The 27902-nt window shown below is 33.0% G+C and overlaps 2 protein-coding genes and 1 long non-coding RNA gene across 4 annotated transcripts; all 3 read right to left on the bottom strand.

Moving 5' to 3' along the window:
- Positions 1 to 468: 468 nt before the first annotated feature.
- Positions 469 to 1533, bottom strand: LOC136276423 (protein 4.1 homolog). Its single transcript, XM_066088326.1, has one exon. The coding sequence runs from the start codon at positions 1531 to 1533 to the stop codon at positions 469 to 471; it is 1065 nt and encodes a 354-aa protein (XP_065944398.1).
- Positions 1534 to 2127: 594 nt separating this feature from the next.
- LOC109618084 (uncharacterized) lies at positions 2128 to 6411 on the bottom strand. The gene is made up of 4 exons (XR_010714826.1): positions 6295 to 6411; positions 5321 to 5439; positions 3666 to 3751; positions 2128 to 2269 (listed from the first exon to the last, which is right to left on the bottom strand). It is a non-coding gene; the product is annotated as an uncharacterized lncRNA (long non-coding RNA).
- Positions 6412 to 7902: 1491 nt separating this feature from the next.
- On the bottom strand, positions 7903 to 26085 carry LOC105323599 (TNF receptor-associated factor 3). Of its 2 annotated transcripts, none has more exons than XM_011422663.4 (10): positions 26054 to 26085; positions 18709 to 19006; positions 16890 to 16994; positions 16594 to 16761; positions 14458 to 14538; positions 13675 to 13752; positions 12537 to 12656; positions 12234 to 12347; positions 9542 to 9728; positions 7903 to 8579 (listed from the first exon to the last, which is right to left on the bottom strand). In XM_011422663.4, exons 2-10 carry the CDS (start codon positions 18976 to 18978, stop codon positions 8017 to 8019), a joined length of 1686 nt encoding a protein of 561 aa, XP_011420965.3. In that variant the 5' UTR covers positions 18979 to 19006; positions 26054 to 26085; the 3' UTR covers positions 7903 to 8016. The 2 variants fall into 2 exon arrangements, with proteins under 2 accessions (XP_011420965.3, XP_011420964.3); XM_011422662.4 differs by lacking the exon at positions 26054 to 26085 and adding an exon at positions 22118 to 22270.
- Between the last annotated feature and the right edge of the window lie 1817 nt (positions 26086 to 27902).

Genomic DNA, 27902 nt, shown 5'->3' with positions numbered 1-27902 from the left:
ATATAAATATAAAATGAAATGTACACATTGTAAATAAAGATTGTGCGAGCAAGATCTAGAATGACAAGCTTGAAAATACAATTTTTTTTTCAGATTGTTAACTATGTAATCATCAAGTACTGGTAAAAAAAAACATTTTTAATTTAAAAAAAAAATTGCACTCTCTTTATAACTTTAAAACTTAAAAATATGAAGTTTTTTTATATATATGAAACAATACTATGAATTATTCATAATGCTTAATGCAATACAGATATATATGATGCATGGTTTATAGGTATGTAATTTTAAATGTATAATAATCAAACTAAGAGTATGTGCATGAAATACGATGTTTAAAATGATAAATATGTAAATACATTGCTTATGATAAATATTACTTAACTAAAAGGTAAACAAAATATGTTGTTGTGTATGTAGGTTTGTTGTAAGTATTTGCATATTTGGTGCACTGGGTTTAAAGGATTTTTATGACACACTCTTTTTTCTCTGCTTTGTGGCCATCTTCCCTTGCTTTGTGACCATCTTCCCTTGCTTAGTGACCATCTTCCCATGCTTTGTGACCATCTTCCCATTCTTTGTGACCATCTTCCCTTGCTTTGTGACCATCTTACCATGCTTTGTGACTATCTTCCCATTCTTTGTGACCATCTTCCCATTCTTTGTGACCATCTTCCCTTGCTTTGTGACCATCTTCCCATGCTTTGTGACCATCTTCCCATTCTTTGTGACCATCTTCCCATTCTTTGTGACCATCTTCCCATGCTTTGTGACCATCTTCCCTTGCTTTGTGACCATCATCCCATTCTTTGTGACCATCTTCCCATTCTTTGTGACCATCTTACCATTCTTTGTGACCAACATCCCATGCTTTGTGACCATCTTCCCATTCTTTGTGACCATCTTCCCTTGCTTTGTGACCATCATCCCATGCTTTGTGACCATCTTCCCATTCTTTGTGACCATCTTCCCATTCTTTGTGACCATCTTCCCATTCTTTGTGACCATCATCCCATGCTTTGTGACCATCTTCCCATTCTTTGTGACCATCATCCCTTGCTTTGTGACCATCATCCCATGCTTTGTGACCATCTTCCCATTCTTTGTGACCATCTTCCCATGCTTTGTCACCATCATCCCATGCTTTGTGACCATCATCCCATGCTTTGTGACCATCTTCCCATTCTTTGTGACCATCATCCCATGCTTTGTGACCATCTTCTCATTCTTTGTGACCATCTTCCCATTCTTTGTGACCATCTTCCCTTGCTTTGTGACCATCTTCCTTTGCTTAGTGACCATCTTCCCATGCTTTGTGACCATCTTCCCATTCTTTGTGACCATTTTCCCATTCTTTGTGACCATCTTCCCATGCTTTGTGACCATCTTCCCATTCTTTGTGACCATCTTCCCATTCTTTGTGACCATCTTCCCATGCTTTGTGACCATCTTCCCATTCTTTGTGACCATCTTCCCATTCTTTGTGACCATCTTCCCATTCTTTGTGACCATTTTCCCATGCTTTGTGACCATCTTCCCTTTGAAGGATACATGCACGTCCTTACTTTTAAAATTGCGGAAGTCTCTTCCATAATGTTTTGTACTTTGTTTGATTTAATATGTAAACAGTTTACATACAGATGGACGATCTGACGGATGATGGAACGCAGTTGTTTGAAAACCTTCAAATCAGTTAAGCCAATAAAAACAAGGTAAAAACTAAACAATAAAAGTGTAATTCAAATTGAAATTTTATTAGAAAAATTATTTTTATAAACTTTATCATTGGTTTTAAATTCGAATATCATTGTTATCGACATATACAGTGTTATGATCATTGTCAATAATTTTAGCTGCCAACCTTCACTGTGAATTAAGAGCTTCAAAAAAGTCTTTTGAAATAGATGGGTAATATTGGCTGCTTTTAAAATTTAACTACATTTCTGTTTTGTAATAATCTGAATCAGAACAGTTCCTTGTTTATGAAATATATCTGAAGTCAAACTATTTTTTTTATTTATTTACATATTTGCAACAACTTCTCAAATGACAAACATGCAATCTGTATCAAAATAGACAAACAATTGAGAAACACATTAAATCATTTGTCCAAGATTCAGTTGGTAAACTTCTTTGATCAGTAGAAATTAGTAATAGACCTGGTTAAATTGACTGGTGTTTTTTACACAGTCCACTTTCACATGAATATCCAGGTGGACAGAGAGTGCATGGGAAACCGTCCTTGTATGGACGACCGCTTGGTTTTGCTCTACAAATTGAAACATAAAAAGTGTATCAATCAAAATCGGTAGTACTCGTTCTTTAATAAGATATGAAAACGCAAGAATAAATTGACATGTTTATCTATTAGCGCGCTTATGTTTGATGTTTGAAAAATATTCATTCATAAAAATGGGGTGAGGCTCAAACGTCGTATGAATCTCTGATTATCTATACCTTAGTTCCAGGGGCCAAAAGATTTAAAGTTTGGGTAATAAGAGAACCGCAGGCCTTTAAAGGTCATTTTTTTAAATTATATTCACATGCAGTTTCATTTTTAATGCACACAAATTGCATACAGCTTACTTCTACAAGTATATAATGCACAGGATATTTAAGTATATTTCCTAAAATTGAACATATAATTTTTTCAATATTGCCAAATCACAATTTACCATGTATTTTTTTTTAAAGTTCAAATTGTTAATGCATGACACACAGCAATTACCCTAAGTGGAAATACATGTTAATTTTATATGCCCATATTTAAAAAGCCCCCGCCTCCCCCCAATAGTACATGGCCTGGGCAGTAAATTTCACAATTTATTATAACGACATTATGAACATTAATAGCAATGCACGTCAATATCTCTCATGACCGTGGTAGTACACAAAAATATTATATCAAATCAATACATTTTCACTATTTGGACATTTTGGCTCTCTCCTATAGCCTTAACACCTGACCCAATGACCGTGAATTTTACATTTTAGCCATTATAACTATGAAATTAACTTTTCTCAAATAAATATGGAAGTAGAGAAAAAGATTTTTAAGATTTGATATGTTTTACAATATGGCAATATTGGCCCTGCTCTTGGGCCTGAACCCCTAACAACCCAGGGGCCATGAATTTCACAATGAGGGAGGTACTTCCTGTACATCATAACCATCCATTAAGTTTTTTTCAACAAACATATATGGAAGTAGAGATGAAGATTTTCTAAGATACAATTCATTTCCCTATATTGCTATATTTGCCCAGCCCTAGGGCCTGAATCCCTAAACCAGGGGTCATTAATTTCTAAATTTTGTTAGAGGGCTTCATGGACATAAAAATCATGCATTAATTTTTTCTCAAATATATACGGGAGTAGAGAAAAAGATTTTCTAAGATTTAATTCATTTTTACTATATTGCCATTTTGGCCCAACAATTAAGCCTGAACCCCTAATCCAAGGGCCATAAATCCCGAAGGCCATGAATGTTACAATTTAGATTCGCACCAATAATGGTTACTATTGGCCTTGTAATAAGATGACGGACGATACCAATTGCAGTTAGTCACCTGAGTGAGCTGCCATAGCTTACACAGGTCCAAAGTTACAGACAATAGTACATTATTCGTTTGCATTAGAAAAGTTAAGACCTGAATATATCTTACCCAGGTCCATAGTTACAGACCACCAGGGTTCCCGCCTGACATCTCTGTTCGGCACACCCTAAGTGTTCTGTGTCAGCCCAGACAACCTGTTTATACGAGATGTGACAAACGTAGAGCAAAAACATTAAAATGTTTAGCTTTTGCTTTTTAATCGATTGTGGAGGATACACTTGCCGTTTTCAAATGATTTCTTTACAGAAAATGTGTCTCTGTAGTAGAAATGTAAATAAACCTCTTCAGTTTGCTTTAAATTAAATAAAAAGAGCGCATGTTTTGAATAACGGCCAATGAGGATGTTCTTGATAACGTTTTTAGCATATTCATATACCGGCATGACATTATATAAATAGTGCCTGTTTGGGAGGGTAACAGTTGAAATTGACACCCCGAGAAAACCATTGTCAACCGACGCGAAGCGGAGGTTGACAATAGTTTTCGAGGGGTGTCGATTTCAACTGTTATCCTCCCAAACAGGCACTATTTATTTTATCATACTGAATGTCAATTTTAAAGAAAACTTCAATGCTTTTCTATAGGAATGACTTGAATTCTACTGCGAACCGTACGCGCATCATTTACGCGCATGTAACAATTCGTTATGTTACCCGTTGCTAAGTGTGTTGCTAACGCTGAGGGTAATAGAACGGATAATCAACTGCGTCTAAACCAATCAGATTTTAGTATTTACATGTAACATGAAAGTATAATAATGTTAAATATATACTTGCACCTGTTTATATACCGTCTACTTGCACCTGTATATGATATTTTCCAAATCCTGGCACCTGTTTAAATTATATACAGTATATTCGAATTCGCACATGGTTATATTATATACCGTATATTCGCACCTGGTTATACTTATAAATAGTGCCTGTTTGGGAGGGTAACAGTTGAAATTGACACCCAGAGGAAACCATTGTCAACCGACGCGAAGCGGATGATGACAATGGTGTTTAGAGAAGTGTCAATTTCAACTGTTATCATCCCAAATAGGCACTATTTATCTTATTATACTGAATGTCTTAATTTTAGAGAATTTTTTGTATAGAAATGACGTGAATTCTACGGCGAACCGTACGCGCATGATTTACGCGCATGATTTACGCGCATGTAGCAATTCGTTGTGTTACCGGTTGCTTAGTGTGTTGCTAACGCTGAGGAAAATAGTATATAAATAGTGCCTGTTTGGGAGGGTAACTGTTGAAATTGACACCCCGAGACAACCATTGTCAACCGACGCGAAGTGTGTTGCTAACGCTGAGGGTAATAGAACAGATTACCAAATGCGTCTAATCCAATCAGATTTCAGTATTTAACATGAAAGTATAATAAAACGGATTATCAACTGCGTCTAAACCAATCAAATTTCAGTATTATACATGAAACTATAATAATATAAACTTTGTATTCGCACTTGTTTGTTATCTACCGTATTATCACACCTGTAAGTTATATACATTATACTAGCACCTCTTTATGTAATGCACCGTAAACTCGCATCTTCTTATGCTATATACCGTATACTCGCAACTGTTTATGCTATATACAGTATTATCGCACAATAATTTGTTATCTACAGTACAGCAAAACCTGTTCATGTTATATACCGTATACTCGCACCTATTTTAATGTTATATACCGTATTCTCGCACCTGTTTATATTTGTCACAGGACGCCGTCCTGCTGCTGCAGTAATCGCTGCTGTAGTTATAGTTGTTGGACTGAGAGGTCCACAGTGACACAGCATTGGACGCTGTTGGGGTTCCGTAACCTATTGCCAAAATATTATATACAAGAAAAATACCATAGACCAGAAAATCACATCTATATGAATTAAGAAATGAAGATAATAATGTTTCTATTGATTGGCGTTACAAAGAAAAAATTGACCGGAAAGCTACGCGCATTGATGAAAAAGTTTTCGGGTCAATGTTCGTTATAATTATTCCTGGAAAAGGAACAGCCATCCTCGCAGTAAATGTTGATTGATCTCAAGCAGATAAAATCGTCAGAAGACGCTTGATTTTCTTTTTGGTGAATTAAACAATGTGTATTGTTTATATTGGAAGGTGAAACTTTTAATTTTTTATATTTATAAATTTGTGTTTTGTTTGCTGACAATTAAACAGACACAACTTTACACTTTGCTGACTGTTTATTTTGGAAATAACCGTTCTATAAACAATGCAGCAAAAATTTAATTGATGCAGGTAACAAAGAAATTTTTCGGCCAATCAGAAGCGCCGATATCTCATCAAACGAATGAAAATTAAATGATACACTATTGAAATTTATCTGTAAATTGAATTTGAAGAATTTAACTGTAGACTAGCAATAGGGGCCTTCGATATAACCTTAGCCTCGATCAAATGACGTCGGATAAGGCTTTCAACACACACACAGCTCATTAGCAACATTTGTAACGATAAGCTTTCAATATTTCCGTTAAAAACCTATCAACCAGATTCAACAATTTGACGGACAGACAGACGGGCGTATTATACCGGGTTTTTAATTCCAATTTATTAAACCAAAGATCAAGTATATTTGCCATTGAGAAGTGAAAAATTCATTCATTGAGAAGGGAATAAGAATCAATTGATGTTTGGTAATTATGCACACTTACCGAGATGACGGTGTTCTCCCACGCAAGTGAAGGAGGGTGATGACGTTACAGGATCCGGTTCGTTTAAACATTGCGAAGCCCAGTTCTGTGCTTTAGAAGCTAGTTCCTCACTCCATTTCTGTTCATTTTAATTGAAGAACAAATCTAGCTTGAAACGCTTTTTACCTTTTGACAAAATCTGTGCAATCTTTATTCATTCAGATTGCAAAAAAAAAAATTGTCAGTTGTATCCCGGATGTGGGGTAAGCCTAGGTAAAACAAACAACACCTAATGCAGCGACTAGTATATAATATGCACTAATGACTTATACCGATTTTGATTTTTGAGATTAAAAATACATGAAAGTAAGTTATACAAGATTGTTATATCCAGCATTGTTATCAAACCAATCTATGATATAGAAGAAGACATGAAGCGCGGGACCAGTGGGATTAAAACCTACCAATTCCTTCATGTTAGCAGCTCTAGGTCTGACATTCCTTCTGTACGTGTTGTGTGCCTGTAAATAAAACAATGGTACATTAGTATACACATATATGTCTGTACAGCATGGATTCTTACCACAATGCATCTAACTACATGTAATCCATCATTGATATCAGGACACTATCTCAGTAATTATAGATCGTTTTTTAGCCACCGTTTGTAATAAAATCTATTAATTCTTAGGAAAAATAGGTTTTGTTTGAAGTAATTTACACTATTTTTCCAATATCATTTTCGACGGTTGTAGATTTGGAAAATAAAATATCAAACATACCTTCTAATATTGCGTATTATCAATTAATATCCATTGATTGCAACTCATTGGTTTCCCCAATCCATACAATTAATGCATCATTGTTATATGGAATTCTTTCTCAAGTGTGTGGGGGAAAAGGTTTTTATTCTTTTTAACAAGCGATAGTGAAAGAACAGTCGTTGTCAGAGCAGTAGGGTTACCTGGAGGTAGGAGGCCGGGTCCAGCGCCATCACAATGGCTGCCCGAGACAGGAACAGTACAACTAGGACCTTCATGGAGATCATCATGGAGATCAGCAGGTGAACGGGCGATAAGGCGATGTCAAGGTGTGTCTCTATATATAAGCCTTTACAACGCCTACATGCTTCATTTCACCAACTACTCAGGAGGTTATATCTCATTTTTTATTAATGATTCAAACATAGATTACCTAAGGTCTACATGTACTTCTGCAGCGTACATCCTTTGGGGATAGTTAGGTAATTAAACTTATCAAAAAGAAGAAATCTTAATGCATTTTTCCAACTTCATCTTTATTTATGAAAACTGAGAAACATTATTAAAAAATATGAATAACATTGTTTTAAAAACATGAATGACAACCGTGTGCCATTGGATATTGATTCAAAATTTGCAAGCAATACAATCCATGATCAAGTATAAGCACCAAATAATTTATGGTGATTAGGTAATGTGATAAGTAATATTTTGTTTTTGCTAAAAGTACAGGTTTTACACTAATAGTATGATAAATTCTTGTTAGGTTTTGTAAAAAAAAAAAATAATTGTAAAAACAAAAACGTGACGATTTATTAATTTTTGTAACCATCCATACATATAGAATACGTAGAATGAAAAGATAACACAATATTTGATAATCTTTATTTCAAGTTTTAAAGGAGACAAGGGGATTAAAGAGTCCACAAGTAAGCAACACTGCAATAAGAACATATAACACTCAGTCGACTTTCACTCCACTCTAGTGCTGTTTAAGACCTTCACTGTCGACTACAACTTTAATAAAGATCGTGTCATCTCTTAGATAGGTCGGAGTCTCCAACACCACGTGACTTATAAACAATGGACACCCGGAAGCTATGTTCATTTCCGTCACCGGTCGTTGGTAGCTAGAGCTTGTGGTATCCGGTCTGAAAGAATCCACGACATGGCGCGATCCATTCTGCTGATCCAATAACATCAGCGTCACTTTCTGTTTGAATGGCCAGGGCAACAGGGCATCATATTCACCTTTCTGAACGACAAAGAATAGAGACAGGTGTGTTCCTTTACCCATCCCGTCCCCATTTAGATAAACACGTGCACACATCTTGTACCCGAACGGTCCTGTGTAGAAAGGTTGGCTGTACAGAGAGGTTGTCTTCCCTGCCTTTGCGTCTTGCTTTCTTTGGGTGTAGTCTCTTATCTTCCACATCAAGACCCCACTGTAATTCACTGTCTCTATAACCTGCATTCGTAGGTCAATATCCGCAAATCTAGCATCCAGTAAGGCTAGGCGTTGGTCGTTCTCTCCTCGAGGCTGACCTGGAAGAAAAAGTCACCTAGTAAGAACGGAAGACATCAGAAGATGATACGAAAGTATAGCACCAGCTTATGTATTTTTCTGTTAATGTATATTACTTTTAGGATTATTAAACATTCAATAAAAACACAGAGAAAGATGCCAACACATGCCAAGTGAAAATGTGAAGACAAAAAAAAATTAAAATGCTGTTTACCACTAAAAGTTGAATGTATGCACAAAGAGGTTTAACTTTTGACTCAAATATTTTAAAATGGTTATTTATAAAAGTTTGTAAAGATAAAAAAAATATAAATTGGTATTAGTTTGATCAATGCCTTGTTTTCTGGTGTTTTTGGGGTTTTTTTCTTTTATTTATTTTATATTAAACAATTTACAAAATTGTGGTCATAGATAGCTTATACATACATATGAATTTCAATTGAAATCATAATTCATTTTCTAGTATATACATATAGGTACATGAAAACATTATTATGCACGCAGTGATAAATATAATAAAACATATATAATAACACATAATGCCTTGTTAACAAATTCCACAGATTGTTGCTGATGAACGTCTATAATTAATTTCCCAATTTTCAAATTCAAGGTAGGTCCCTTCTCAAATAAGTTTGATTTCTGTATCTGAACAATGATTCTATTTTTATGTTTTATCATATTCATATCAAAATAAATAATAAACCATGTTACTATCATTTATATTAAACATAACACTTCGTTAATTTGGAGGAAATAAAGAATATTCTTATCTTATAATGAATCATATTATTATCATTTACATTAAACAATTTTTCCATAATTTGTTTAAAATTATTCTTAAACATATTTTAAATGACACAACAACAGTTTACATATACAAAGATAAGGCTGTTATTTTTACTGTGTCCGTTCAATCGATGAACAGTTTTTATTTCGCTAAAATCTTGTTAATTTTTTATTTCACTGTTTAAACACTCACAAGCTCCGCCCTCTCCGCCTGATGGCCCCGCCCTCTCTAGGTGAGTGACACGCTGTTCCAGTGTCTCCTGTCTCTCTGTCAGTAACATCACGCTCCTCCCCTGCTTCTCTACCAGCTCTCTATCTGCCATGTTGTCAACTCTCCTCTCTAAGGTTATCAGTCTTTCTGTTTGTGAAACTGCTTTTATCTGAAATATATTATAACAAATTGCATAATATTATCATCACGAAACCGAAGATTCAAACCAAGCTAACTAGTAATATGGAATAATTTCACATCCGTGGGAGTCAATATTCGTGGGCAACCAATTTTTTCTGGTTCATGGGTTTGTAAATTAGGCATAAATACAATGAATATTAAACAAATGTTTGTATATGTGTTCGAGGGGGTATAAATTCGTGAGAAAGGGTTACCCGTGAAAGCCATGAAAAATGCCCCCCCCCCCCCCCCATGAACGAAGATGATTCCACAGTATATAAAGAAAAACTATGGGTGTACTTATCTTTATAATGAGCTTCCTAGCTAATAATTAATTGGTTTACATGCAGTGCAATTTATACCATAAGCACAGCTTAAGTGAGTTTTAAAAATAAGTAATTCGTATATCTTTTACTGTACATGTCCCTTGGGGAAATCCCCCAGTCAGTAAAGTGTATATATTTTACATTACATTTAAATTAATGAGAACTTTATATAAGTAACCTATATACTTTATGTAGTACATGCCTCTCCAATTAGATTCCACAATCAATATAATGCCTACTTTATGGTAGTATATATTTTTCTTTAGTGAGTTCCTTAAAGCTATACACGCTATAATTTGCGTCAAGTTTGAATAAAGGGGAAAGTGTATGTGTTTGATTACTAATAAAAGTTACCTTTATGCTGTTAATTATAATGCTCAATTCGATCACGTAACAAATATATCAAATATTAAACAATAAAAAATATTTATTTTCCTGCCAGGAAAGTAATGCCTCCTCGTGAATATCAATCTATCACGTGATATCGACAGCTAAATTTAGTCTATCATTCCAAAACTGGTGAAGGGTAAACATCTTCATAATTGTGATAGTTTCACAAAGGAAAGGATATTTTCAGTAAAGCATAAATGTGTCCGATATACGAGTACAAACAAAAGAAAAAAACTACAAGCCTGTGAGTAGATATGAATACTTCCTTTAAAAAAATGACGTAGACCTGTGTTTTCCCCTATGTGCTATTTATAGATCCTATAAGTGTTAATGCAGAAGTAAGGGTATCGTGAATGACAAACGTATTTTACTCATTATACATGTATGTATTTCAAATTAACAACTGTTAAGCATATTAAAAATCAAGTTGGATATTTAATTAGGCAAACAATAACGACCACCTAGGTCTCCGCGGACATGTGCAGTGAGGTCGGTTTGCTCTTCCTTCATCAATATTCATGAAAAGGTATATTTTCCTGGCAGGAAAATAAACAATTAAAAATCTATATCTTTGTAACGAGATGGAATTCACCATTGTAATTTACAGATTAAGGATAACTTTTATAAGTAGACAAACACATGCGTTTTCACTGTCATTCAAAATTGACGTAAATTATAGCGTGTATAGCTTTAAATAAAAAATGTGTATATTTTGTAATGTGGTCCCTCGTTAGTAGGTTTTTTTAAAAAATGTGTATACCTTATACTAAATAAAACTCTCTATTAAGTTGTATGTATTGTATGGCATGTCAAACTTCGCAATATTCGATCTTTTCCGTTTGTATTGTATAACTATTCATTTGTATTGTATAACTTTCAATTTGTATTCTATAAATTTCCATTTGTATTCTATAATTTTCAATTTGTAGAGCCTAATTTCCATTTGAATTTTCTATTTGTATTGTATAATTTTCTATTTGTTTTGTATAATTTTCAATTTGTGTAGTATATTTTTCATTTGTATGGTACAATTTTCTATTTGTATTGTATAATTTTCCATTTGCATTGTATAATTTTCATTTGTATTTCATAATTTTCTATTTGTATTGTACAATTTTTTATTTGTATTGTATAATTTTTCATTTGCATTCTTTAATTTTCCATTTGTATTACTTAAAACAAATTATAGAATACAAATGGAAAATTATACAATACAAATGAAAAATTATAGAATACAAATGAAAATTATAGAATAAAATGGAAAATTTTAGAATACATATAAAAAATTATACAATACAAATGAAATTCATACAATGTAAATTAAAAATTATAAAATACAAATGAAAAATTTTACAATTCAAATAGAAAATTATACAATATAAATGAAATGTATACAATGCAAATGGAAAATTATACAGTAATGGAAATGGAAAACTATTCAGTACAAATTAAAATTATAGAATACAAATGGAAAATTATATAATACAAATTAATAATCATAGAATACAAATGAAAATTATACAATGCAAATGGAAAATTATAGAATACAAATAAAAAATTATACAATACAAATGAAATTCATACAATGCGAATGGAAAATTATACAATACAAATTGAAAATTATACAATACAAATTGAAAATTATACAATACAAGTGAAAATTATACAACACAAATGAATATTTATACAATACAAATGGAAAAATCGAATATTGCAATATTTGACATGCCATAATATTGCAATGTTTGACATGCATAGTATTGTTCAACTGTGCTTACTTTGATGGTTTTAAGTGTGTGTTTGAATCCGTCGAGTGCGCTTATTAATGACTCCATTTGTCTGGACTGATCAGTCATTCTTTCCGTCAGACTTTGTAAACTGGAGTTGATTTCCTAATGAAGAGGAATAATTATATATACATATAATAAGCTTATGATGCCAGTCATGATCAAGAAAAACCGTTAATTCTATATTGACGATTACACAAATCAACATATTGAGGATTTTACATGGAGCCACACAAAAGTCATGAAAATTTACTCTCAGTATTTTTATTTAACCTTCTGGAGTTTTTTACATACTTGGATATCTTTTCGACACCCTGCCGTGTCAAGTGCGACCTGATGTGAATGTTGCGCCGTCAGGTAGGCGTGGTTATCCCGGGAAACCTCTGTGTGCCTCAACAGGTCCGCCTCTTCACCCTTAAATAATCAAAGTACTGAAGAACTGATGGGAGTTGATTTTGTCGATGTTTATTTATTTTAAAATCACTGATATGTTATTTTGCATGACAAGTACATGTAGTTTCTAATTTGAATTACGCACATTTTTATAAATGAATTTTTGTACTTTTTCGACAAGAATGTCGAGAAACCCCCATATAAATAATGTTAAATAAAATTCAAAGATAAAATTAATTCAATCAAACTATGTATCAGTAATAGAAATATTTCTCGAAAATTGCATGGATGCAAGCAATATTGAACTCTATAGTCTCGTTCAACCAAACGCTCGGCTGACACCGTAAATCTCTGACAAGGATTTACGGAGACAGCCGAGCGTCGAGTTGAACGAGAACATATTGAACTATGGCGTTTGAATACATACGAAGACAATACATATTTAAATTGTTCGTACCATTTAAAATCTGACTATTTTCAAGGTATTTATAAATGAGTTTCCTTGAAAAACAATGCTTCAGCATACATTACATCGAATTTATCAATTATTTTCAAGAACTACGTCTTGTCAGCAGCAATGATTTGTGCTGAGGTCCAAACACTGTTTCACTTTCGGTTTGTCTGAGTAACTGCATAGGAGAGTTGATTAAAATCAACTCCCAAAAAATATCTCCCAAAGTATATATCTTCTGATCCTTTAATTAGTTTCGTAAAACTTGTCTTATTCTAGATTTGTTTTAAGCAAGCTCCAAGTCACTAACGATTTTTACATCGATCTCTCTTGAATTTCACGGATTTAAGGCGTTGGATTAACTACAGTTGACAAAACCACTCACCCTGTAGGTACACGCGATGGTCGAATTCATTATGTGGAGATAAATTAGTGCTGATGTACAAATGTTATTTAAGTGTTGATTTACACCTTCGGAGTAGAAACCACCCCTGGTTGTATACATACTGTGTAAAGACATCCTATTGTTATTAGAATATTGCTGATTTATACATACGGAGTAAAAACCACCCCTGGTTTGATACATACTGTGAACACACATCCCATTGTTTGATACTTGCACACTTGTGGTCTTTTTGGACATTCTTTCTCTATGTGAATTTCCATCTACAAAATATATATATTTAGTTATTTCCAACATTATACATGTTTAGGGCGTGTCCTTTTGTCTATATATCATCTGCTAAACAGGCGCGCGTCCTGCCTCTATAAATCACCAATGTTACTATAAATAGCACAAATAAACAAAAAACCAAACAGCGTCAAGGTAAAGCTTCCGCTATACCAAATAGTTACACAAAGAGCCACGTTTTGTCAAAAGTGTTGGCATTTTGTTTCTTTTTTTTAAATTTCGAATGAATTTTCTATCTTTTTTAGTTTTCTTATTAATAACGTGCTTTTAAAACATTTTTACTATGCATTTTGGACACATACAATGCGCATGAATTTCCATGAACTACTTTGCTGCGCGATGAAGAAACGGGGATTGAATATATAATGCTTGTTGCAAAATTCAAGGCAGCAACTGTTAAACTTTTTAACTTCTACTAGACAGACATATTTTTTGTTTATAGCCGCTTACAAAATTTGGTCGCTCTCTGATGCTTTGCCGACATTAAAAGCATGAGAGAGAGAGAGAGAGAGAGAGAGAGAGAGAGAGAGAGAGAGAGAGAGAGAGAGAGAGAGATTTTCAGTCTTTACTACACAATATGCATAAAGACACACCAAAAGAGCCCGGCTTTCAGTACTTCAGTACTTTGATTTCATTTATCTCTACTAAACGGATGTTCTATAATATAGTACGTGTGTTACCTTTTGTCTGGGGCAAGATTCTGATCCACAGCTATTTGGACACTGGACAACCACACGGGGGCATTCGGTTTCCTCATGACTCTGAATCAATGATAGGAGGGATAATATGTTATATTTAATATATATCAAAATAACATTAACTATCAAACTTTTGATTTGATAATTATTACAATCAAACAGTTTACAATGACTATATTAGAATTGTGATAGTTTAACTCAAAAATAGCGACATATGACACTGTATATGTTAATTTTGAATTAGAACATAACTTGTCCTTAATTGAAATGAATTAATCATAAAAATTAAAATAATTATGATGGTAGTAACAGCGGTACATTTGGATATACTCCTTACATTGTTTTAAGTAAGAATAATATAACACTAATTGATATATACTCAAATCAAGCATCCCATTTTTATTCAATGGACTCGACCATAACAAAAACGCGAATCAAGCATCGCTAGAACACCAAAAATGTGAGACCATGAATCAAACTCTATGATCACTTACACTGTTTTAACACTTTTTCAACAAATAGTGTATCGCTATTTATTAGCAATACCCAGAAAATTTATAAGTGAATGTTGAATTGACCATAATATCATTAAATTGAAAAAAACTGTCGTTGTTTTTTTTTCGATGGGTCAAAAAAGTATAGCAATCGCAAAAAGTTGTTGCAAACTAACTATAGTATTAACCAAAACAACGGTAGCTTCTTTTCTTATAACGACGCTCTTTATATAAGTTGTTTTTGTGGGGGGTTTTTTGTTGGGGGGGTGGGGGGGTTCATAAAGGTTTGGTAATGCTTTTCGGGAAAAAATTATTGACAAGGTTTTTCTATTATAACAGTAATGCACGCCCAACAAATGGTGTCAGTCTCTGTGTAGTCAGTAAATGTTACCTTAAGGTTACACGGTGGTATCATTCAATGTTAATTTTAGGTCACATGATGGTATCATTGATTGTTACCTTAAGGTTACACGGTGGTATCATTCAATGTTAATTTTAGGTCACATGATGGTATCATTGATTGTTACCTTAAGGTTACACGGTGGTATCATTCAATGTTAATTTTAGGTCACATGATGGTATCATTGATTGTTACCTTAAGGTTACACGGTGGTATCATTCAATGTTAATTTTAGGTCACATGATGGTATCATTGATTGTTACCTTAAGGTTACACGGTGGTATCATTCAATGTTAATTTTAGGTCACATGATGGTATCATTGATTGCTACAATTAGGTTACATGGTGGTATCATTCAATGTTAATTTTAGGTCACATGATGGTATCATTGATTGCTACATTTAGATTACATGGTGGTATCATTCAGTGTTACCTTCAGGTCACTTGGAGGTTTCTATTCAGTGTTACCTTTATGTTAACTGGTGGTATCATTCAGTACTACTATTAGGTCATATCATGGTGGTATCATTCAATGTAACCTTTTTGATACATAGTGGTATCATTCAACGTTACCTTTAGGTTACACGTTGGTATCATTCACTGTTACCTTTTCGTTTCATAGAGGCTTCATTTACAGTTACCTTAAGGTTACTGGATGGTATTATATAAATAGTGCCTGTTTGGGAGGGTAACAGTAGAAATTGACACCCCGAGAAAACCATTGTCAACCGATGCAAAGCGGAGGTTGACAATGGTTTTCGAGGGGTGTCAATTTCAACTGTTATCCTCCCAAACAGGCCCTATTTATTTTGTTAAACCGAATGTCTTAATTTTAAAGAAAACATCACTGCTTTTAGATAGGAATAACGTGAATTCTAAGGCGAACCCTACGCGCATGATTTTCGCGCATGTAATAATTCGCGTTGCTAACGCTGAGGGTAATAGAACAGATTATGAACTGCATCTAAACCAATCAGATTTCAGTATTTAACATGAAAGTAAAACAACATTGATTGTTACCTTAAGGATACACATTGGTATCATTCAATGTTACCTTTAGGTCACATGGTGGTTTCATTTACTTTTACCCTTAGGCTACACGGTGGTATCATTCGATGTAATCTTTAGGTCACATGGTGGTATCATTGACTGTTACCTTAAGGTTACATAGTGGTATCATTCAATGTTACTTTTAGATTGTATGGTTCTATCATTCAGTGTTACCTTTAGAGATCTGAAGGTTTGCTGTTGAGAACAATGAGTGCACGTGACTGGTCGGTATTCACACTGGTCAGCATGACCCTCCTTGTCTCTGTGGGGGGTCACGACCGGACATCCCGAGCTCATAAAGAGGCAGGGGGTGGCTCTAAACTCACACGACTTCAGGTGAAACTAGAATATAATCAGTGTGATTAAAAAATAGATTTGTTTCTGTTGATAAGTAAATTTACATTAAGTAAGGCAGTGTTTATTTGCAATTGCTTTTCTATGATAAATATATGTATAATTCATCGGTTTACCTCTAGTGCATTCCACGGAAGAATCTCCCGACACCCTTCATTCCGGAAGTTGCAGTACACTTCTAACTTGAGGATCTCTCTCCTCATGCTGACATCTCTGTGAATCTATATATATTTTTTGAATTGATGATACAAAAGTGATTAAGGACTTCTTCATTCCCGAATACTTTGGCTATTATAGCATTCTTTGTGCCTCTGAATATATTTCCACTTACTTTGAATAATAAACCCGATATTTTTTTTATCTAGACTATCTAAATAACCATTGACATTCCCCGTCTGAATCATATGTACGAAACATTTCACTGGAAACATTCTAATTTCCTCATGTTTCTGCTTTTGTTTAAATTGCTACGCTAAATTCAAAGCCTGCTTTCGTTTAACTTATTAAACTATTTTTTTTTCGTTATAGTTGTTGGTATTTCGACACCACTATATCTGTCAGTTTATATTTTCTTTCATATATGGAATAAGACAGGGTTAATCACTTTTACCATTCTCGTTTTCTCGATATATAAATGTATTAGGGACGATCACTTTACAAACGTACGTACTGAAGTATGGTTCGTTGTATTTTTTACTTAAGCAGATAACACTGATTAAATGCCTCGGTCTAGGAAGAGTTTTCAAAACTTTCTTCATATTGCACAGTTTTAAAGAATATTATATGAATTTTACTGGTATTTTTTTTCAAATCAAAATATGACGTATTTGAAATAAGAATGAAATTATTTTCGAATGAAAATGGTGCTTCACTCAGTGGACCAGACAAATATCTCAAAAACGTTTACTACTAAGTAAAGAAGGTGCATTTGTTTTATGATCTGCTGTTGTTTAGCAAAGTTTATAAGCGTTGCGTATATTTCATAGGGAGCGCAAGTTTCAATCACTGCTTCGGAATAATAAAAAATTGGCTTTCCGAACAATAGAATATTTATTGTCCCCTTAGATAGCGATAAAAGCCTCAGGGAAACTGTTATTGTTGGTGTCATAACAGTATTTCACTGAAGGTTCACGTCAAAACATGGCTGAGCCAAACTAATTCCGAATTTTTCTTTGAATTCGGGGCGGTTCCGCACGCGACAGGAGCTGATTTTGTTTATGAGATGAAAAACAATGTGAAAGAGGTCTAACTATCCCATTTTTGTAATAATGCGAGGTCATTTGAATTTTTGATGCGTGTTGTTTCCGGAGGGGGGTGAAAAGGCCCGAGCTTGATTTTCAAGCACATGTGTAACTTCGAGGTAAACAAAGTCTCACGCCTTGCTGGATGCACGTGTGTATTTTGCTAGAAAATTGTAAATGAAGCGTTGTTTAAAAAGATGTCAAGAGGATTTTTTCCAGAAGTTCGATTTGAATTTTTAATCTGTATCTAAAGTTGTGCAATTTTGGTAAGAATATATAGTAAAATTTAATACTGTAGTGACACCTGCAGGGTATAATACGTTTTGTTTTAAGCAGAGCATTAATTCAATTATATTGTCTCTTTAGTACTTGTTTGAAAAAGTATTTGTGCTTTTTTCTCAAAGCTTGCATTGGTCAAATCTATTATAAAGGGCTTCATTGGATTTGACCATGCCCTCAGACCGAAATTATCACCTCATACATGTACATGTAATACTCATAGAATGATTCCTTATTCCTTAAATAATATGCCGGTAACAAGTTCATTATACATGCAATATACAAAATAGGATACTTCTAAACATTTAAAAAAATTCAAACAAATGCTTAAATTGTTAGAAGTGTTACGAAAAAAATGTCTTTATCATTTGTTTTCTGTATGCATTTGATCTGATAATGTGCGTTAAAAACTGACCTCCTCCTCCTTCAGAACAACACACGTGTCGTCACTGACCGGGCACGGGACCACTCCCCCGGGATTCCCCGCTAGAAGGTCCCTGACACACTGAGCGCACGCCCTGTGTCCACAGCGGGTCTGTACGGCCTCACGGAGAACCCCCCGACACACGGGGCATCGGAAGTTGTCGGTCAGAGACACATACTGAGGGTTTCCCTGGGGTACTCTTTGGAAAGAGGGAGGATGGGTGCTAGCATATGGTGAGAGAGACCATGAGTTGGTGTCCATGATGGAAATCACAAAAAGGAAAGTAAAACTGAAAATAAAAACACCTGTTGTTGTCATAGTTAATATATAAAGCTCACAGCGTGTGCCTCTGACATGTTAACAAAGCTAATTAAATAGGAAGGTAGATGTGCTTTGTGGTTACCTGCTTTTTATAATATATTCTCTTGATCTGTGTGGACATTAATTAAAGATATATCGGTATTTTCGGTATATGTAGATTGGGAGGGGGTACAAAGGTTAAAACTCCTTAACTGCCATGGGTTAAGTATGAGAGAGAGAAAGGGAAAGGGGGTGATAATATAAATTTCGACATGTTTTATAATGCACAATTAATAGACATCAGGTGTTACCTATGTGGGCCATCCCAATAAGGTACAAAGGAAGTACAAGTTATATATTTTCCCCCGCTTTTACTCTTAATAGAGAACATTAATCTAGCTCTGTCCGTTCGTTCGTCTGTATGTCATTTTGCTTGTGCATTTCCGGTTATCATAAATTTTACAGCGAATTATAAAAAAAAATTCCTGAACCCTACTTAATTTTTATTTCTATGCGATCTAGTTAAATCACTACAACCAAAACCCCGAACCCCTTACGCCCTTTCTTCTATGTGAGATAAAAAAAAAAGTTTACACCAAGTGGGAGACCCAAATTCATTGAATAAGTCCATTAGTTTTTGTTTCAATATGATTTTGTTTCGCACATGTAGGTACTTTAATTATGGCACGTAAAACATTATAATTTTTATTCGATAAAACATGATTTCTGGTTGACAAGTTGATGCTTTTATGCAATAAGTTACTAGTATCGATAAATTATCAGTCTAATTCCAAAAGATGTTATTCTAAACCATTTTTATTCCATTTATGATAAAACATTTGACGTGCTTACAATTAAGATATCCTAGATCATAAAATAAATGTAGAAAAGTTTTAATTTTGTTTTGAAAGAGAAAAAGGTGAGATAATTTTCTAAATCTTATTTCAAAACGGGCGCCTGTAAAGTGCGAAACGAAATCGAAACGAAACGAAACGAAACGAAATCGAACGAAACGAAAAGAAACCAATCGAAACGAAACGAAATCAATCGAAACGAAACGAAATCAAACGAAACGAAACCAAAAATCGAAACGAAACGAAACGGTATATAAACAAAACTAATATCAATTTTGACTACATAAAAGTGAAAATAAATTCATTGAAATAAATTTTCGAACCATAAAATATAACTTACTGTATGTTTCAAATTGCCGCTGTAAATTTTTAAGCCGATTATCCGAAATTTGCAAAAATTATATAATTATGTAAATAAGTGATGTACATTCCTATACCTTTTAATGTTTCTAATTTGTTTCATTAAATGATAAAAATGAAATTCAGACGTTTTGAGAGAGAGAGAGAGAGAGAGAGAGAGAGAGAGAGAGAGAGAGAGAGATGCCTTAAAACTTATCAGCGACATCACATAGCAAAGTATATACGCAAGTTTGGGAGTGAGAGAAAGAAAGAAAGAGAGATAGAGGTATGATGATGATGATGATGGTGATACTGAAGGGGTAGAATTGTTGTAATATGTATAGCATGAATTCGGACGTCGTAATTTTACAAAATTAACTTAACTTATTCTTATTATATGTTAGAAACCGGTAACCAACCAGTATGCACTAAATCACATTGTATTCGATCGTTTCATTTTTACAATATTTCAAATCGATAGAAAGAAAATTGTTGTTAGAATGTCCCCTTCAGTATCATATCTCTATCTCTCTCTTTCTTTCTTTCTCTCTCTCCCAAAACTTGCGTATGTACTTTGCTATGTGATGTCGCTGATAAGTTTTAAGGCATCTCTCTCTCTCTCTCTCTCTCTCTCTCTCTCTCTCTCTCTCTCTAAACGTCTGAATATCATTTAATGAAACAAATTAGAAACATTAAAAGGTATAAGAATGTACATAACTTATTTACATAATTATATAATTTTTGCAAATTTCGGATAATCGGCTTAAAAATTTACAGCGGCAATTTTAAACATACAGGTAGTTATATTTTATGGTTCAATGATTTATGTCAATGAATTTATTTTCACTTTTATGTAGTCAAAATTGATATTAGTTTTGTTTAAATTCCGTTGCGTTTCGTTTCGATTTTTGGTTTCGTTTTGTTTGATTTCGTTTCGATTGGTTTCGTTTCGTTTCGATTGGTTTCGTTTCGTTTCGTTCAATTTCGTTTCGTTTCGATTTCGTTTCGCACTTTACAGGCGCCCTTTCAAAACAGGCGATGTCTTTTGGGTGACTCCGTCTTTATGATCCTAGAGTTGTATCATTCTTATTCTTAAATCATATGATTTATAAACAATTAACTTTTTTTCCTGTTCGAAAACATATTATTCCTATTCTAGACATAACGTTTCATGGGCAACAAATACATATAAAATTAAAGGGGCAGAAAGCTGAATACTAGAAAAAAGTTATTATACATACAGGTTTACGAAAATAATATTACAGATATATTTGAGATAACAATTCATTTAATAATACTCTCTTTTCGCAGTGGGTTTACCCTTTCCTACCCTTTCAGTTATTTTCACCTCAACAACATTTACTACATCGAGTTTCGGACTAATGAACCTTCGGACAAGTGGTCCTTCGGAATAATGAACATTCGATTTAGTAGGCTTTCGAACTAATAAATCTTCAAAGTACTAGCCCTTTGAATTAATGAACCTTAGGGCTACAGGGCAGACCCCTCTCGTACAATTAATGTAATAAAATAAGTGCAGCTTTGTAAGTGAGCATTGGATATAAAACATGATAATAATTCTTAGCTAAGTAGCAATATATGTAATGTTTCAACAATGATAAGAAAAAAATAAAACTTATAGAAAGAGCGTAACATACTGAGTATATTAAATAACACATAATGGTAACACTGGCATCACTCAGCGAAGAGAAAGTGAGTGACTAATATTGCATTGCTATGGAAATATATGGTTTGTAATCAGCACAAATAACAATATTTTGCGTTTAATAGAAAACTTGATAACGAAACAACTTTGTCTCGTCCTTGGAACTTACCGCATACGTCTAAGACATTTGGCAAAATGAAAATATCGAAGAAAAATCTAGAAGAATTATTTTCATACACACCTTTACTTATATTTTTGCGGAGGCACCTGCGTATATCTTCCGTCTTTTAAATGTAATAAATGATTTCATCTATTAAAGACTGAAGATTTGTATCAGAAATATCAATTACGAAATCATCCAAGATACTTCAAGCTAATTTTAGTCCTGAATAAATTCCGCGATCTATATTTAGATTTCCGGTGGTTTAGATGTGACAGGGTCCATTACTCTGACGTTTATTTCGTTACACATGTAAAACACATGTAAAACACATAATTAATTATCTCTTTCACCTATGTAAGGGTAATTTTTATCAATACGTATATGGTGGTTGAACTAATTTTACATATTTTTGGTTGTCAGTGCCAATCAACAGCACAAACTTATAAAAGAGGTATTATAATAGCGCACTAAATGTACGATATCGCCTAAAATATAGCACTTTTGCAAACATAAGACATTTTTCAATATTATACAATATTTAGGTAAAATATATTCAGAGAAACGCAAATTAAATTACACAATTACCATGTTCTAAGAGTCTTAATTATTTTACACAACATCATTAAAATAGTCAGGTTTTGTCGGGGATTTACGGGAAAATAATTAGTAATTTAGTATGCCATAAAAATGGTATATTTGACTATTTGAACCCCTTTAAAACAAAGAAATCCGATTAAAATTAAGTTCTACAGGTATTCAAGTACACGTTTACATTGAATTAATTTTGGTTAACGTGGTCTTCGTACTGAAAATTAGAGAAATATTTCAATTCGTGACTTCCCAAATACAATTATGTTTATAGCCATATATATTTAAAAGCTTACATATAGTAGCTTTTCTCAAATTACATATATTAATCGGCTAGATTTTTTTTCTTCAAATTATCTTATTTAATTAAGCCTGAGTATGAGCACACTCAATATAAACAGATCTCTTCAATAACACTATGTATTTATTCTCTATACAAATGTACACTTAGATTCATTGCATTATAATAGAGTTCTATATATTCATGTTTCGATTCAGGTTTCTCGCGTTTATGACAAATCAGTGGTTACAGACACCATTATAAAAGCAGTACCTATTTTTTTTGAAAATCATTACCTGAAGCTATTTTTAGTAACAGGTACTTTCCGTCCAAACACAGGTGTATGCGAAATAATGGGGAAAGAAAATATACCTCTTTCACCCCTGCGAATGTGTTCGGAATGTTTCCTTTATCGTTGCTAAGTAAGTAATAAATCCAGAGGTGTTCGAATGAAAGTTCACGAGACTTCACCGATATTTGTTCAGTTCCTGTGAAATTTTGAGCGGAAGTATAAGTGTTCGGATAATATTCTCAAAATACGTAAGTACTGGTCGTTTTTCATATCATATCCTACTTTGATTTATGTTAAAACGGGAAAAGCTTTCAAGATGTATGTCTTATTTAACCACCTAGCAGTTATTTATATTAAACGATAATATTCAGAACAGAGTTATCGTTCGTGTTCAAACACGTGTAGAGTGGTTGAAAATATTAACATTGGGTTGCTTAATAAAATCATAGCCATGTTTGATGCTTGTGGTGTGCAATACCATGTTTTAAAAAAAATAATGGGTGTCTGTTTTGCATTAAAACTTAGCATATCGAGCCATTTTCAAGGAACATTCTGCATAAAATGGTATAGTCTGTTTCACTATTGATGTTATTACTAGGTCAGGCGCGGATCGAAAATTAATCCTCAGGAGGGATCTCTTTTAAGCATGTTAGTTGTTGCAACAGCAGACAAAAACTAATTTTTGTATAGTCACATTTATTTCTAGAACACATTTTATTCACCAATTAATGAAAATAAAGTTTAAAATCAATAAACCTCTAGATTTTATATTTGACTGTAAGAACCTAGATACTGTGAAATAGACTTTATACACGAGGTACGATTTTTACTGCGAAACTGAACGGGTCAAATAAAACCACGTGGTCTAAAATTTGAATGACAATAACATTCGCAGGGGTGTCTTTGTATACATAAAGTTTAACTTCTAAGTCTAACTAATTAACAGTAAACTCTTGTTAGAGTTTCCACTCTTTCTTGTTGTGATTATCTTTTTATGTATTTGCATATTTTTGATCCAGAAATGTATAAAGTATGTTTATATTTTCTTAAAACTATTAAGAAAATGTTTATATTGTAATATCAATTGTGTGGAAGATGAATTTCATTTTATATTGGTATGTCCTTTATATAACGTTCTTCGTAAAAAAAAATGTGCACGTATATTAAATCTTATTCTTGAAGGAGACCTTCAATTCAACTTTTAAGCCAAGAAAATGTAAACATTATATATAATCTTGGAAAATATAAATAAAAGTTTAAAACCACAAAATGATTTATAACCATAATTTAAGTATATTTTCTATTCTCCTGTTCAATTTGGCAATGCTTATTTGTATGGAATATGTACTGTATACTAATTTGAATAGTGATGGGCTATAAAGCCTAAAGTGAATAACAAATGATTGAGGCCCTGCATTCTCTTGTCTATACATTAAAGCTTCTGTATATGACCACCATCATTCTTCCCCCCTTTTCTTCGAGACGCCGTTTTAATATTTTTATGGTATTTTCTGATATCAAAAAATAAATATTTGATATCAATAATTCGAAATATTGATATCAAAAAATAATTCTAGATATCAAAAAATAATTCTTGATATCAAAAATTTTATTTTGTGATATCAGAAAATCATTTTTTGATATCACAAATTCGAATTCTTGACATAAAATTTTTGATATCAAGAATTAAAGTTGATTTTTTGATATCGAAAAATCGAATTCTTGATATCAGAAAATCATTTTTTGATATCAAAAAATCGAATTCTTGATATCAGAAAATCATTTTTGATATCAAAAAATCATTTGTATTTTCTGAAATCAAAAAATCGATTTTTTGATATCAGAAAATAAGACCTACATAAAATTACTATCAAAAGAATAATAATGCATGCCTATTTCTAAACCTGATTTCATTTTTGCAAGGGTATACACATATACAATGATTAGCACTGCTTTCTTTGTGATTCGCTGTGAATATTGAATGGAATTCCTTTAAACATGATGGCGTCGTATAATTTAAAGGAATTATCCTGGTGTACAGTTAGCGCTTTCCATACATAAGACCAGAATTATCAAAAACACTTAATTTATTTTTACAATAAATAAATATTCAAATAAAAAACAACATATATTAAAATGCAAATCGGGCTCTGTAGTTCAGCAATTTAATTTTGGGTCAAGGGAGTATTCATTAAATACGTGAAATTTACTCACCATTTTATTTGAATATCTGATATCAGAAAATATCCTTCTTGATATCAAAAAATCATCTTGAATTTCTGATATCAAAAAATCATTTTCTGATATCAGAAAATCGAATTTCTGATATCAGAAAATGATTTTTTGATATCACAAAATCGATTTTTTGATGTCAAAAAATGGATCGTATTTTCTGATATCAAGAATTCGAATTGTTCATATCAAAAAATCATTTTTGATATCAGAAATTCGAATTCTTGATATCAAAAACACATTTTCTGATATCAGAATATAACTCAGAAATATTAAAACGGCGCCCCATACTTTTCTGCAATTATTTAAGTAAAATATAATTTCTCTTTCCTATATTGTAACTGGAAGCAAAGGTTGATACATATGCTTAATATTTCAATTAGATTCATAAATGTGTAAATCTGTGTTATCTTTGTTTTTTGGTTTTTTTTGGGTTTTTGGTTTTTTGGGGGGTTTTTTTAACTGGCAGATAGAACCTGGTAATGAATGGTACATTATTATAAGATTGTTAATTCTATTCTTATTTATCGATTTATGGTTTGAATATACCAACCAAATATATAAAAACTTATTGTGTCGAAAACACAGTGACTTTAAAATATCTTCAGTCATAAAGCATTACCTCGTGTGTTGTACTTTCACTCTCCAGTTTCCGGTCGCGTATCGCATTGTATGCATGAATTTTACTGTAAATTATTCGACCTAGCAGCAGTGGCAGATTTACAGGGGCACGCTACCCTACCTTGTCAAGTTGAGCCAAAAATTCAGAGTTCTTCGAATGATTGTTCAGACTCGTGAGTCTATCAAACTGTTCTCTCATTTTCAAGTTTATTTTTTTAACCATATCATTTACATATAAGGAAAACATAAGACAATAAACATTAATATTTACAGCTTCCAGTGTCTTTGTCTGTGATAACACTACGTATCGATTTTGTACTATATTACTACATAACCCATAACTCAAATGACGCCAAATTGAGGCGCCAGCGGGGTTTGCTTATTTATATCTATATATTTAATCGTACGATGGTTTAAAATTACATAAGTAAAAGTAATAAGAAATCATTCTTTGAATATTATGAGGTGATAATTTCGGTCGGGGTGTGATTAAATCTAACATAAAGCCCTTCGGGCTTATTATACCCACACTTTCTAAAGAAAGTTCGGGTATATTGTTGTTACCTTGTTCCGACCATCCGTCCGTCCGTCCGAAAATTATCACCTCATAATAATCAAAGAATGATTCCTTATTCCTTAATAAATTAACCTCATTATAATGATTCTATATCTGATTGGTTCTAGACAACCATGTGCCAAGGCACTTTTTCCTGTCATTATTGTCATATTTTTCATCATATTTCACCCCTTCGTAAACCACGGTAATTTTTATTTCATGCGTATAAAAACTCCCGAGGATAATCATACGATCTCATCAATTAATTATTTTTTTTTTAAATTATCAGATTATATCAACATTTTGAATCCTTTTTGTATAAAAAAAAAAAAGAAAAGAAAGAAAGAAACCGGTAAACATTCACCACGTTTTTGCTTTACAAGAAATGAAAAACGATTAGAACCTGATGTACGTATTCTAAATCATCTGTCGTTTGGTATAACAAACAATTTATTACATGGTAATGAGGGAGATACATGTATGATGATTTTTTCCCGCAGGAATTTTTCTTGGGGAATAAATCTTCTTATTTCCTATGCCGCTTAGAATGCGAGATTTTATTGGTTAACAGGACGGTGAAAATTTTCGTGCCACTTGCTAAAGCCGGGTGTAAATAAAATGTGACGTCACAATACACTTTTTGTTTACGTCTTTAGTCAAAATAATTTTACGTTAAATGAAGTAAATGAATAAACAAGTTTAGCTTTATAAAAAAAAGCTTACCGTCTTTAAAGCAAACTCTAAACAGCAATGTTGTCAAAGCAAATTTGATTCTTTTTTATATAAACAGATAATTAAATGTCGCATTCTTCTATACAGGTGGATCTATTTTATATGAGCCGTAAACGAACGTGGATAAAATTGAGAAATGCGAACAACGTGCTTGATAGTTGTGATCGACAATAGTAGGGAATAGGAGATTTTAGGATGGGTAGTATTATTTTGATAAAATCAAAGTTGATAATATATAAATAGTGCCTGTTTGGGAGGGTAACAGTTGAAATTGACACCCCGAGAAAACCATTGTCAACCGACGCGAAGCGGAGGTTGACAATGGTTTTCGAGGGGTGTCAATTTCAACTGTTATCCTCCCAAACAGGCACTATTTATTTTGTTATACTGAATGTCTTTTTTAAAATTTGTAAGAAAATTTTACTGCTTTTATATAGGAATAACGTGAATTCTACAGCGAACCGTACGCGCATAACTTTCGCGCATGTAACATTTTTTAATGTTACCCGTTGCCAAGTGCGTTGCTAACGCTGAGGGTAATAGTAAATATTATTAACTGCGT

Source organism: Magallana gigas, chromosome 6 (assembly GCF_963853765.1).
Source record: "Magallana gigas chromosome 6, xbMagGiga1.1, whole genome shotgun sequence".
Taxonomy (NCBI): Eukaryota; Metazoa; Mollusca; class Bivalvia; order Ostreida; family Ostreidae; genus Magallana; species Magallana gigas.
Note: the sequence above shows the minus strand (reverse complement) of the source record. Positions and strands in the feature narration are given on the sequence as shown.